The sequence below is a fragment of the Fukomys damarensis genome, unplaced genomic scaffold, assembly GCF_012274545.1.
Source record: "Fukomys damarensis isolate Sample0158 unplaced genomic scaffold, DMR_v1.0_HiC HiC_scaffold_36, whole genome shotgun sequence".
Lineage (NCBI taxonomy): Eukaryota > Metazoa > Chordata > Mammalia > Rodentia > Bathyergidae > Fukomys > Fukomys damarensis.
The window spans coordinates 19,805,174-19,818,568 of record NW_022900948.1 but is presented as its reverse complement, the minus strand read 5'-3'; the positions used below and the strand labels follow the sequence as shown (position 1 = coordinate 19,818,568).

The 13,395-nt window shown below is 35.7% G+C and overlaps 1 protein-coding gene across 1 annotated transcript in view; it reads left to right on the top strand.

Annotated features, from left to right (window-relative positions):
* Grin3a (glutamate ionotropic receptor NMDA type subunit 3A) overlaps positions 1-13,395 on the top strand; it is a 156,561-nt gene that overhangs the window by 50,974 nt on the left and 92,192 nt on the right. The window contains exon 4 of the mRNA XM_033759136.1: positions 10,837-11,884. Within this exon, the coding sequence (XP_033615027.1) occupies positions 10,837-11,884 (1,048 nt within the window). The remainder of the gene's footprint in view (positions 1-10,836; positions 11,885-13,395) is intronic.

Here is a 13,395-nt window from a genome sequence, read left to right as displayed (position 1 = left end):
TTTTTTTTTTTTTTTTTTCTTAATATACTGGGTGTTGAATTCAGGGCCTTCACACTGTGCTATCCCCGGTCTTTTTTTATTTACTTGTTTTTAATTTTAAGGTAGGGTTTTACTAAGTTGAGGGAAGTGTTCTCTTCCCAGACCTGTTTTGTTTGTCTGTTTGCCCCAGAAAAAGGAAAAGGGGAATTTTAAGCACATTTCTTTGTCTCATATGAAAGAACTGTATTGATGTGACTTTTCTAATGTGTATCAAAAGCTAGGATATTGAACTCAATTAAAAGGGAGCAAGAAACAAAGATTTCCATTTTGTGCATAGGACCAAGGAAACCTGGCAACGGAACCAATAAACCTAACAAGAATTAGGTGGTACCAGAGGCTGGAAACACTTGAAAGGTCATAACAAGTAAAAATATTGTAAAAGATTTATAATCAGGCAAAGGCAAAAAATTAAAATTAAGTCCTCACAGGCAAGAAAATATTGATAGAATGTCAGGGAGGTTGAGCAATCTTTCATTCCTCAGGGGGAAAATATTAAGTATGATGAGATGATCATGGGAAAAGAAATTCAGCTCATTTTTCAAGATATAAGATAATGAGGATGCAGTTTTTTTAATGATGTCAAGAAATTTCCCAAGGGAAAGAATAAATTTTAAGGCTTTAGAGAGAAAATAGATATTCTTATGTGTAGATATGATTAATGGAAGTCAGCAGTAGGGGAGAAAAGCAAAGAAAATAGGACAATTCAAAAGAACCAGAAAACAAGTGAGAAAATAGATGCACAAAAAGGATGATGAGTAGAAAAGAATTAAAGTTTTAAAAAAAAGTATATGACCTATAAACAACCAGGGCAACAAAAAATACGTGATAATGAGGCACATTTTATTTATTTATTTACTTATTTATTTATTTTTATTTATTTTCTACCAGGGATCGAACTCAGGTCCCTGCACTTCAGAAGCAGGTGGTGAAAGCACTGAGCTAAATCCCCAGCCCCCGGTGGGTGCATTTTTGAGACATAAAAGTAAATTAATATGTTGCTAAAACGAAGATTGAGTGGAACTAAATTACTACAGAACTATTTCAAAAGCAAGAAAAAATAGTCTTATAGTAAACATAAAATTTTTGTGTAAAACTTTATATATTGAGTAAGGGATGAATTTTTTTTTGAGGCGGGGTGTTGAGACAGTGTCTCACTATGTAGTTGAGACTGACCTGGAACTCACTACGTAGCCCAGGCTGGTCTTGAACTCACAGCGATCCTTCTGCCTCAGCCTCCCTAGTGCTGGGATTACAGGCGTGTGCCACCATGCTGGGCAGGAATGAAATTCTTTAAGGAAAAGAATGTTACAGTGAGAGATTTTTAACTTGGTAAATGTTAGAGTGACTTAATAACAACTAAAAAAAGAATCATGTAAATTGCTCACATAAGCAAGTCCAAATCAAGTAAAACATGAATATTATTACCAAAAAAATGGATTACCACAGTTAATATTTCACAGAAAATATATACTCACTTCAATTAGTACATGGAATATTTATTCAAAATTAAAATATCCTAGCACAAAAAAAGGCTACAAAATAAGGCAGCAGGTTTTTATGTGTGAAACTTGAATAAGCCAAAGCTCAAATAATTTAAGTAATATAGCTATTTACTATTTTAAAAACAAGTTCAACATATCAAAATCATTTACTTGTTGTCAAAGCAATAATTATAGTTAAATAGATATATTTCAATAATTAAATTCTAAAAAGGGAAAATAAACACAGTGAATAAGAAGAAAGTTTGATTAACACATAAAATATAAGATATAAGCCATATTATATAACATCAAAATAATAGAATCAAATAAATTTAAGGCTATTTTTTTAAATAATTGAAACAGACAACTCTCTTAAAAAGTCATCTCAAGAAAAATAAAATGCTAAGAAGAAAGTGAGAATAATATATGAGAATAAGGTTATTATAATAAAATAAGACATAATTGTAGTTAATTTTGGAATGTTGATAAAGTGGATGTTTTTCTTCTTAAATACAAAATACTAAAACTCACAAATAGAAAATTTGAATAGGTCAAGAATTTAACTAATACAGATATGAATAAAATGCCTGGTACCACACAAAAGATATACACCATTGTAACCATATATGTTTAATGACCGTGTCTTTTAAAATATGCCTAACCTGGATAATTTGCTGAGGCTGTCTTTCAAATCATGATGAAATAGGCAGTTCCAGTTATATAAATCCTATTCACATACAAAGAAAAAGGTAGTAAATGACCTGATTCTGTGCTGGAGTGTTTGCTTCGTAATTCGAGGATAGCTATTTAAAAAATCACTTCTGAGGGCTGGGGGCTTAGCTCAGCGGTTCCACTGCCTGTCTCACAACTGCAAGGTTCTGAGTTCGATCTCCGGTACCAAAAGAAAAAATATATTTTTTTTAAATAATCTCTGTTACTATGTATTATATATTTCTTCTAAACACCATGCCAAAGAAAGTATCACAATTAATTTAAACATTATGACCATCTAAAACAGTGACCAAAAAGGAAATGCGACACGTAGCAGTGATGAACAGAGTGATACGTGGCACAGGGAAGTACGTCCCCATTGTGTGGACGGGAAGAGCTCATACCCCACAGCGGTGTCCACTCAGCCCGAGCTCGTTACTGTCTTTCCAGAATGGAGGTGCACTGCAACGGAAGTTCTGCGTATTTTGTTATTCAAAAATTTCTGGTACTATAATCCATAAAATTTTAAAAGTTGGTTTATTAATTAATTAATTATTAATGCAGTTTCACAAATCATAACATATATGTTACAAACTGTTGGTTCACTATTTTTATAATTTTTGACCTAAAAGGCAGTGAAAAAGTCATTTCTGAAAATCTAATCTCTTTATACTAAAACATATCCAAAAGGGATGATCAAATGTTTTCTTAATCTGATACATTAAAATAAATATGTGTGCAGCCAACAGTATGGCAGCTCACACATTTTTTTAAATAAAAAAAAAGTAAGCCAGGCTTGTAATCCCAGCACTCGGGAGGCTGAGACAGGAGGATCGCTGTGAGTTCGAGACCAGCCTGGGCTACATAGTGAGTTCCAGGTCAGTCTCAAATACATAGTGAGACCCTCAAAAACCAACAACAACAACAACAAAAATCAACAACAAAAAAAAGTAAAGAAAATAATTTAAACACATGAGAGATATCAAAAACATAAAAGATATTTAAAAGTAATCAATAAGCTTTAATATGTAAAACCAAAATAAATTCTTTTCTTTTGCTTGTTAAATGTGTATTTGCCCACTACCATTTTTTAAAATAAAATATAAATATTTTACGGCCTGGAGATACAGCTTTAGAGCTTTCCCAGCATTTATTCCAATCCCTAGTCCCACAAGAAAAAATAAAACAAACAAAAGAAGAATAAACATTTTATAGTCCACTTCCTCTAATACCATAAAAATGAATATGCTATATTCAGTAATATAGTTAAAGCTTTAAATACCTCTGTTATTGAAGAAGAAGTTATGAACACAAACTTCCATCCAAAAACACTAGAAGAGAGAGAGGTTGGATAGACCTCAGCAGAGCAAATTAACAAAATAAATATATACCAAAGACGACTGAGGAGAAATTCTTAAATTATTTTAAGTGATACTTTTGTAGTTCTATAGCAAAAATTCCCCCAAAAAATATTATTTGCCAAAATTGACACAGAAAGAAGAAAGCTTAATAGAAGAGATTTGAAAAATAATTACATAATTACAGTTTTTAAAGCATACCAAGTCTTGGAGAGCTTTAGAATTGACTCCTGCAAATTCCAATGAGAAAGCAAAACACTAATCACTTCAACCAAATTTGTCTAAAATATTTCTTAAGAATGTCCATTGATTTCTGTGCTTTCAAGACTCCCTTTTGTCTCATTTAAAAATATAATGAAATCTCCTGACAGATTATAGAGGGAAAAGTATAGCTGTATCTATATTTTACGTTTAAAATGTCCTAAATGAGTTGAATCCACAATTCCCCTGTCACACTTACCCACCGCCTCCCAGCGGGGTGGGGAGGTCTCCATCTGACTTCTGTCTTAACATAACAAAGAATGATGGCAGGGGATTTAGCTCAGCTCAGTGGTTCGGTGGCCTGCCTTGCAAGTGCAAGGACACGAGTTCGAGTTCGATCCCAGTACCAAAACAAAATAAAGAATGACAACTCCCTGTGTGCTTACAGCACCACCCTTTTTGTCTCTAGTACAGCACTGTTCAGAAATTCCTTCTTCCCTCTCCTACATCAACAATTTTATCATTTTTGCTGAACCATTGTCATCAGTTTAAAAGCCATCTTTGTCCCCTGTATGTGTGTGTACACATATTCAAATAGATGTTTACTTGATTTTCCCCTTCATTACTATTCCATTTTTCTCCTCTATACAGCATAACCCTAGAAAATTATCTCCAGTTTTTCTCCTCATTTTCTCTTGAATCTGCTCCACTGAGTTACTAAGCTATAACATTTCTCCAATGTTACTTTACAGAAGTCGCCAATGACCTAAACATTCCTAAAACAAAGGATCAATTTTTCGACCTTGTTTTATTTGGTCTGTTGGAAGCATTTCACACACTTGATCACTGTCCCTGTCTTCATACACCTTTTTAATTGGCTTCTAGAATATATCCTCTCCTACATCTCTAATTGTTTCTTCTAATTTGCTTTTGCTAGTTCTTCCTCTCCTGAGCCACCTCCAAATATTGATGTGCCCCAGGATTTATGTGTCAAACTCCAACTCGTCTAAAAATTGCTCACGTGGTTATCTCTTTCGATTTTTTAAAATACCCTGTATAGGTTGATGTTTCCTCAGTTTGTATCATCATCAGCGTAGAACTCATTCCTGAACTCCAGATAATCTAACTACCTAGTTGATATCTGCACTTGGATACTTACAAATAATCTCAAACTTAATAGTCACAAAATTGACTTCCTGATTCTCCTGTAGTTTTCTTCATCTCAGTTAATGGCAACTCTGCCTTTCAAATTGCTCAGGGAAGAAGAATTCAGTGGCACCCATTTTCTAGGAATCATATCTGAGCCACTGACAAATCTTGTAAATTCTGGCTTCAAGACCGAATTAATTCCTCACGCTACTTGAGTTACAGCCTCTGGCCACAGCATCATCACCTTTTGTCTGGGGTCAGAACAGCCTCCTAATCAATCTTCCTGCTTCTGTTCATGTCACTTAAATGCATTCTTAAAATGGCACCGTGACAATCCTATGAAATATAAATTAAATCATATCCTTTCTCTCTTCAGATCTCACCAATGGCTGTCGATACACAGAGAAAAATGATGACCTAAAATGGCCTAAAAATCCGATTTTTCCCAAGTCTCCCTCCCCTTAGAATTTTCTCTGACCTCATCTTCAATTCTCCTGCTTTCATTCCCTCCTCAAACATATCGGACCTTCGCCTTCACCTCACCTTCAGGGATGTTGGACTTCTTTCTCCCTATATGTTCCATGCTCTTCACCCAGGCATCTTTATGCTTAACCTTTCCCTTTCTTCAGATCTTTACTCAGATATCTCCCTCTCAGACAGGCCTCCTCTGGCTTATTTTCCGTCCTTTGCACTTCGTGCTGTCAGATCCCGTGCCTTTTTTTTCAGCTTTAATTGAGTTTATTGGTACATTTTAGGGATACAGTACAGTTACATTCATTACTGGGATCCTGCACCTTTACATGACAGGTCGTGGTTCTCATTCTTTCCCCCTTGTCCCTGCCCTCCCCTCCCCATCTACAAACACTTTACTTCCATCTTTTCATTATCTCATATTTCTTTTCTTTTCCCTCATTACACTTCCCTACCCACCCCGCCATCCCTACGCCTTTAGCCCCTTTCTTCCCATTTCACCATGCGTTTTTTTTTTTTTTATTGAGCATATTTGTTCTGCCTCCTTTCATAGACTCCGAGCTGCCTCAAATTGCATAGGTTGTGGTCTTTTCTCCCTGTCAGGTACCTGGCATCTCAAATATGCCTGGCACATAGTGAGCATTTTAAAGAATAAATTATTGGATGGGTGATGTGTTATATTCTTTACATCTTTGTTCATTTGTTTTAATGAGTAAAATCCTTTAATTAGTATGGCAGGATTTTGTGTGCAAATATGGCTTCTAAAATAAATCACATATTAAATATGGATCTCACTAATACTGTGAACTGTCTCAAAAAATATGTTCAAGTAATTTGCAAGGTGCAAACTTTATCTCAGCTGCTACACAAATCAACACTTATTCTTAACTAGTGACATAATTGGGATCTTTTAATTAACATTAACTAATTTTAATTATTTATTAATTAGTTATTAATTATTTTAAGCAGAAAGATATCTTGGGAAGCTTGCCGAACTGCTTCCTCAAACATCACCCTGTGAAAGGAATGGTACTAAACTACATGGTTTCTTGCATGAGATCCATATTAACGAAAGTAATATTCTTCTAAGTGGTCTCCAGATCACTATTTCTTCCTTTCATTTTAATTCTTTCAGGGTCAATATTAGTAGTGTAGACCTCTGGTTACACTTAGAAATCTTCATATCTCTCTTTTTGCGATTAAATAGAATCCTATCTTGTAAAACAGGTATGTTGCGGCCCCTTTAGTCTAGTGAAAGCTTATTTTTCCTATATTATTTTCTAATATTTTTCCACCATGTTCTTTGATCAGATTGTTGTGTTTGCTATTGTCTCTTACATTTTTCTCTTTTTTTTTAATAATATTCCACAATCTGGAAGATTTGTTTATAGCGTTCATATCCTGGCTGAAGAATACCAGCACAGGGAATGGTGGTGTTATTATTTCTTGGAATACAGACTCTAAGTTTCTATTAAAGGAATTTAAGATTACGTTTCCCTTTTTTTATATCCACATTTTTCTTAGTCTGCCACCAAGCTTATACTCAACTAAAGACTCCAGGTCTTATTTTATGACCCTCTGCCAAGCTGAGTTTCATCTGGCTTGTGAACTAAATGCATCCCTATTCATTTGACCCTCTTTAAATCATTACTTTTCTTTATGAAGACTAAATATCTAGCAACTGTACCATCTCTTCTCCTCTCTTGATACTACCTTAGAAGATAAGTAGTGGAAGAGGAAGAACAGAAGCAAGAGAAAGGATGAAGAATAATTATTCCTTTTAAACTATTGTCTATATGGCTAGCAAAAAAAAAAAAAAAATCACTTAAAAATCAAACCAGATGTTCATGTTCCTCCCTAAACAAAATCTTCTCAATGGCTCTCTCCCTTGCCTCCATTTTGACCTCAGCTCTAAGGTAATTCACTTTCCACCCTAATGTTTCCCCATATAGCCTGTTCCTTCTGTAGACTTTGTGTACATCTTCCCCTAGGTTGACATCATAATTTCTCAGCTTCTCCTATTCTTTCTTCAGGACTCAGTTCTGCTGCCTCCCCCTTTATGAAGTAACCCCTCTTGGCACGTTGGAGTACAATGTGGAGGTGGTAGAGTCTTCTGGTGGCCCTAGGTTTGCCTGCAGCCTGACTACAGCTACACTAGTTTAAATTGCTTCACTTTCTTTCTCCCCATGAGTAGACTCTGAGCCCCTCACAGGCAGGGAGTGTGCCTCTCATCTCTGTAGCCATAAGTGGTAAGAATAGTGCTAAGTACTTGTATTTGTTTATCTTCCCAATAAAGTTATTTCTGATTGTTTTCTTATTTATTCAAGAGTGTAGGACAAGATGAAAAGGGACACAGTAGAATTCAATTTAAGCACAAACAGGATCGCAGTGTTTTAATCTATTAACAAATAGAGTGTAAGATTTTACTCTTTGCTATGTCTTATTGCAAAGAATTTCAAAGATACATGAGAAGATGACTATAAATAAAAGCTATCTATGAAATTATTTTAATTTATTCTCACTGTAAGACTAAAATAAAATAGGCACAAATAATCTATCATAAAGGGAATTATCTGGGCCCCAAGATCTCAGTGCCATTGAAACAAGCACCGGTCTTTCTAGGCTAAAAATCTTGGAGACATTCAGATCCCAATGGACTTGTTTTATTTGACAAATGCTTACCTCAAAGGCAGTTCAAATTGTCCTTCTGTCATGGCCATCTTAAATGTTAACACTGATCGTGACAAACAGGCTTTACTGAAATGAAGGAGCAGAATAAACTGTGAAATATTTCTGAAGACTTCTAATTCCTTTTTCTGAAAAGGTTTCAGTACACATTTAGTCAGAGCAATCTCTCAAGAGCCCATCCAGTTAAAGATATATAATCATTAAGCCCCAAATATTCTTAAAATAATGAGTCTCCTCTTTCAACAACTTTCACTTCACTTTCCCCGATCACTAAATTGACTAAATGAAATTAACCTATCTACTACTGGCCTCTTCGTTCCCTAGGTTATGTCAGCAACTGAGTCTGTATGTTTTAAGAAATCTAAATGTAGATTTCTTATCAGTCCTTAGGTAATTATCAATTGATTAATCTGTGCACTTTAATGATTTGGTTCTTGTCTTCTCTGAAGAAGCGGAAAAGTGTTTTAAAGTCTAAGATAGCTGAGACTTCATTACTTGTTGCAAAATAAAATTTATTTTAAGTGGTAGAGTCTCACCAGGGAATGCTAACATGAATAATTGCCCTTACAGGCAATCTACCAGAATGAAGTTCCACTGCATTCGGTGATAGGAGTATCTTCAAATGTGATTTACATTTATCTCTAATGACTATTAGTACATACTTCACACTTCCTGATTTTCTATGCCTCGTCTGTGGCAACATAATTTCTTATTACTTCTATTTGCGTTTGTAAGTTATGGAGTTATGTTTGTGACTAGGTGAATGTGTTTTGCTGAGCACTTAGACTTGTATCATCTGGCTGTTTAAAACACCTACTATGGTACGTTCCACATTTCAATTTAATTTCTTTTGATGGCTTGACTTGCTGCTATGATTTTATCATAAACTGGTAATTTTTTATCTCCAGTTAGAAAAATTCTTTTTTTCCTCTCATTATAAAAATTCTAATAAAATATTTGAAAATGTGACCTGGAGATGGCCTTGATTGAAAAAAAAAACTTGAATGACATTAAATAACAGCTACCATATCTAGAATATGTGTTCCATATCAGAAAGTGTGGTATATGCTTTATAAGCATGATTTCCCTTGTAATGGAAGAAGGATTATTTCCCTAATTTTGCTGAGGACAAAATTGAAGCTTAGAGTTACATTATAATGTTAAGTTAAATAAATCAGACACAAAAGCTTAAATAACACAGTTGCTCTTACATAAGAAACCCAAAATATAAATAAATTAAAGATCGAAATAAAAGACAACAGGAGAACAAGATCCCAACAATGAATGTAACTGTACTGTATCCCTAAAATGTACCAATAAACTCAATTAAAGCTGAAAAAAATAATTAAAAAAAAGATGCACACAATTTAAAGAGTTGGGACACTATATCTTATCTATAGCATTTGTATCCATGTTCAATGTGACTTCACAGTAACCCCACGAAAGGACAGTTGAGAAATGCTCTATCCACATGTGAAGCCTCTACTTCTAAATGAAAACTATTATCAGTAATTAAATGATACCTCTGCAGTATCAAAACTAAAAAAAAAAAAGACAATAGGAGAGAGGAAGGTAGATCTTTTTAGCAAAAGGGAATAGAACCAAGAAATGAAAAGGGAGAGACTGGGTGGGGGAAAGGGATGAAAAAATAATTAAGATGAGTTATGTGCATACACCAACTCCTCATAATGAGTGTAATCATTATATAGTGCAAACATGTAAACCAAAATAAAAAATTGAAAAAAAAATAGAGTTAAGTAAATCCACGGTAAATGCTAGCAGGTTTCTGGGCCAATATTCAAATGACAGTGTGTCTGATGTCAAAGCCATGGCTGTTATACCAACAGCAGTCCATAATTAAGAATGCAGAGATGCCGCAAACGTGTTATTTCCAATTTTCTCATCTTCCCAGGCTCAAGGAAGACAGTCTATGGCCAATAATTTTCTTCTGCAATCCACATCAGAACACATACTAAAAATGCCCTTGTTTATAGGGTTAAGAATCAGTATGCCATTTAATTGGTAACTTTCCTTTCTTTGACTTCTGGCAGAAGCTCTCTCTGGAAACAAGGGCAAATATTTTTCTCTAATGATAAGGAGGAAAGCCTGAGGCTGTCCTGAGAACTGCAAGTTTATTTATCACCTTCCTGTTGTTAGTTATTCCATGGATGATATCCAACATGCGGCTCTAACTGACCCCATGAGGACAGATAAGTTAATTGTTTCCACTGTACAAGGAGAAACACTGGTAACAATATTTGGCTGCTTCTAATGCTATGGATTCAATTTTGAAACAATTATAAAAGTACATGTATACTTATTAAAACTCACTCCCACACCAAAATCTTACCATGCAGATCTAGTCACAATCAAATACAGTAGAAATGGAATATGATAAAATTCACACAACCTTCATAACTTGGAATGTTGTGAAAGGGCATAACACTTTATAACAGAAAGTAGTTTATACATCTCTTAAGAAATTAAAAGTTTTGGCATGAGATTACTTCAAGCACTTGGTCATACTGTTAAAATCCCAGGGTGAGATCTCATTAGTTTAGTGAAATAGGCCTAGTCTCCTAGAGTCTAGATTATTCATTCTTAAAGAAAATATAGACAATGTCTATTTTATAAAAGAGGTTTTCTTTTTATTAAGACAGAGAAGCAAAGATAAGCACTGCTTCCTGCCTTTGGCCTTATTTCTCTTCCTTACTTTTTGCCTTTGCTCCTTTTGCCAGGTTTCTAGCCAACACTACTTTCAGAGGCCTCAGTGGCTCCATCAAAGTAAAAGGTTCCACCATCATCAGCTCGGAAAACAACTTTTTCATCTGGAATCTGCAACATGACCCTATGGGAAAGCCAATGTGGACGCGCTTGGGCAGCTGGCAGGGTGGCAAGATTGTCACGGATTATGGAATGTGGCCAGAGCAGGCCCAGAGGCACAAAACTCACTTTCAGCACTCAAGTAAGCTACACTTAAGAGTTGTAACCCTAATTGAGCACCCATTTGTCTTCACAAGGGAGGTAGATGATGAAGGTTTATGCCCTGCAGGGCAGCTCTGTCTAGACCCTATGACTAATGACTCTTCGATATTGGACAGCCTATTCAATAGTCTCCACAGCAGTAATGATACAGTGCCAATAAAACTCAAGAAGTGCTGCTATGGATATTGCATTGATTTGCTGGAAAAGCTAGCAGAAGACATGAATTTTGACTTTGACCTTTATATTGTTGGGGATGGGAAGTATGGAGCCTGGAAAAATGGCCACTGGACTGGCCTGGTGGGTGATCTACTGAATGGGACTGCCCATATGGCAGTCACTTCCTTCAGCATTAATACTGCTCGCAGCCAAGTGATAGATTTCACCAGCCCTTTCTTCTCCACCAGCCTGGGCATCTTAGTGAGGACTCGAGACACGGCAGCTCCCATTGGAGCCTTCATGTGGCCACTCCACTGGACTATGTGGCTGGGGATTTTTGTCACTCTGCACATCACTGCCATCTTTCTCACTCTGTATGAGTGGAAGAGTCCCTTTGGTATGACTCCCAAGGGGCGAAACAGAAGCAAAGTGTTCTCCTTCTCTTCAGCCTTGAATGTCTGTTATGCCCTCTTGTTTGGTAGAACAGCAGCCATCAAACCCCCAAAGTGTTGGACTGGAAGATTTTTAATGAACCTTTGGGCCATTTTCTGTATGTTTTGTCTTTCTACGTATACAGCAAACTTGGCGGCTGTCATGGTAGGTGAGAAGATCTATGAAGAGCTTTCTGGAATACATGACCCTAAGGTAATATTTCCTTTTATTCTGGATTTCTTTACTGCCTATTGTAAAGCATTGTTGTGTCATAGTGTGCCTGTTTTCCTCATCTAATGCAAGAATATTCTCTCAGCCAACTATAGAGACTAGTGTCCAAGAGTCCATAGCCTCATTCAACCAAATATTTTATTGTTTTATTAAATGAGACAAAAGAATGAGGAATTTTAGGGAGTTTTTGTTTTAGAGAAAGTACTGTATATCTAGTAGAACGATTTGCTAGTGCAGCTTTTCCTCATTTTACTTAACATCTGACAGATTAGTTATCAGGGAAAAGTCTTCCAAAGTAATATTTTTACCCAAAGGAGACCTCAAAAACTGATTACTTCTCTTGGTAATTAGTGGAAAGAAGAGGATCCATATTCTAAGTAGTAAAACTATACTCTTTGCCCTTAAAAATAGCAAAAAGAAAAAAATATATTATCCTAAGCACACCAAAGTCACCTGCTACTCTCAGCAACTATTAAATAAGGAATGCTGAAATAGAATAGTAGGATTACAGTTTATCCTCATAGACTAAGGAAAGCTGTACATCTCTGACTTTGGGTTGAGGGAAGTGTTCAAGCAATCACATTAGAATGTACAGAGATAGTCAAGGAAATTGTAACTATCTAGGCTACCTTTGATACCTTAGACCTCTCTTTCCTGGAGTAGATGGAAGGGACAGTAAACAGATAAAGCATGGTGGCACTCAAGTAAAGATAGCAATATCTATCTCTTTCATGGATTAAAACAGGGTCCTTTTCAGTGACTGGGTATGTGGGGAATCTAGCCCACCCAGTTGGAATAGTGAGAAAGAGGTTGTCAAAGTGAAGGCCACTGAAATGGGGCTAAAGGAGTATTGCATTCTGCTGAGATAGGACATAGGGAACTCCTGAACAGAACTGCATTCCAATTGGTGGGACACAACTAGCAGAGACTAACTAGAGAAAGCTCCAATTCAGTGAGCACACCCAGTACACACCATATTCAAAGTTGAACTGAGTTTTAAATGATAAAACACCCATCATGCCCAGGTGCTTCTTGCCACACCAAGTCTCAAGGCACTGAATCATTCACTTTAAATTTATATTAAACATTTAAAATGAATTTCACATAGCATTTTTTTATTTTATTGAGTTTATTGGTACATTTTAGGGATACAGTACAGTTACATTCATTGTTGGGATCATGTACCTTTACATGGCAAGTCTTGATTCTCATTTTTTCCCCTTACCTCTGCCCTCCCTTAACCCCCTCCTCCCCTCCCGATCTATAAACACTTTATTTTCATCTTTTCATTCTCTCACATTTTTTTCTTTTCCCTTTTTGTTCTTCCCCTATGCATCACACCTTCCCTACACCTTTAGCTCCTTTCTTCAAATTTCTAAATGTCAGTAATCTTATTAGAATCTTATGCATTGTTGCAGAATATTCACACCAGGGAAACTATTTGGTATTTACACATGTGTGATTTATTTATTTCACTTAGGAGTATATCTTCA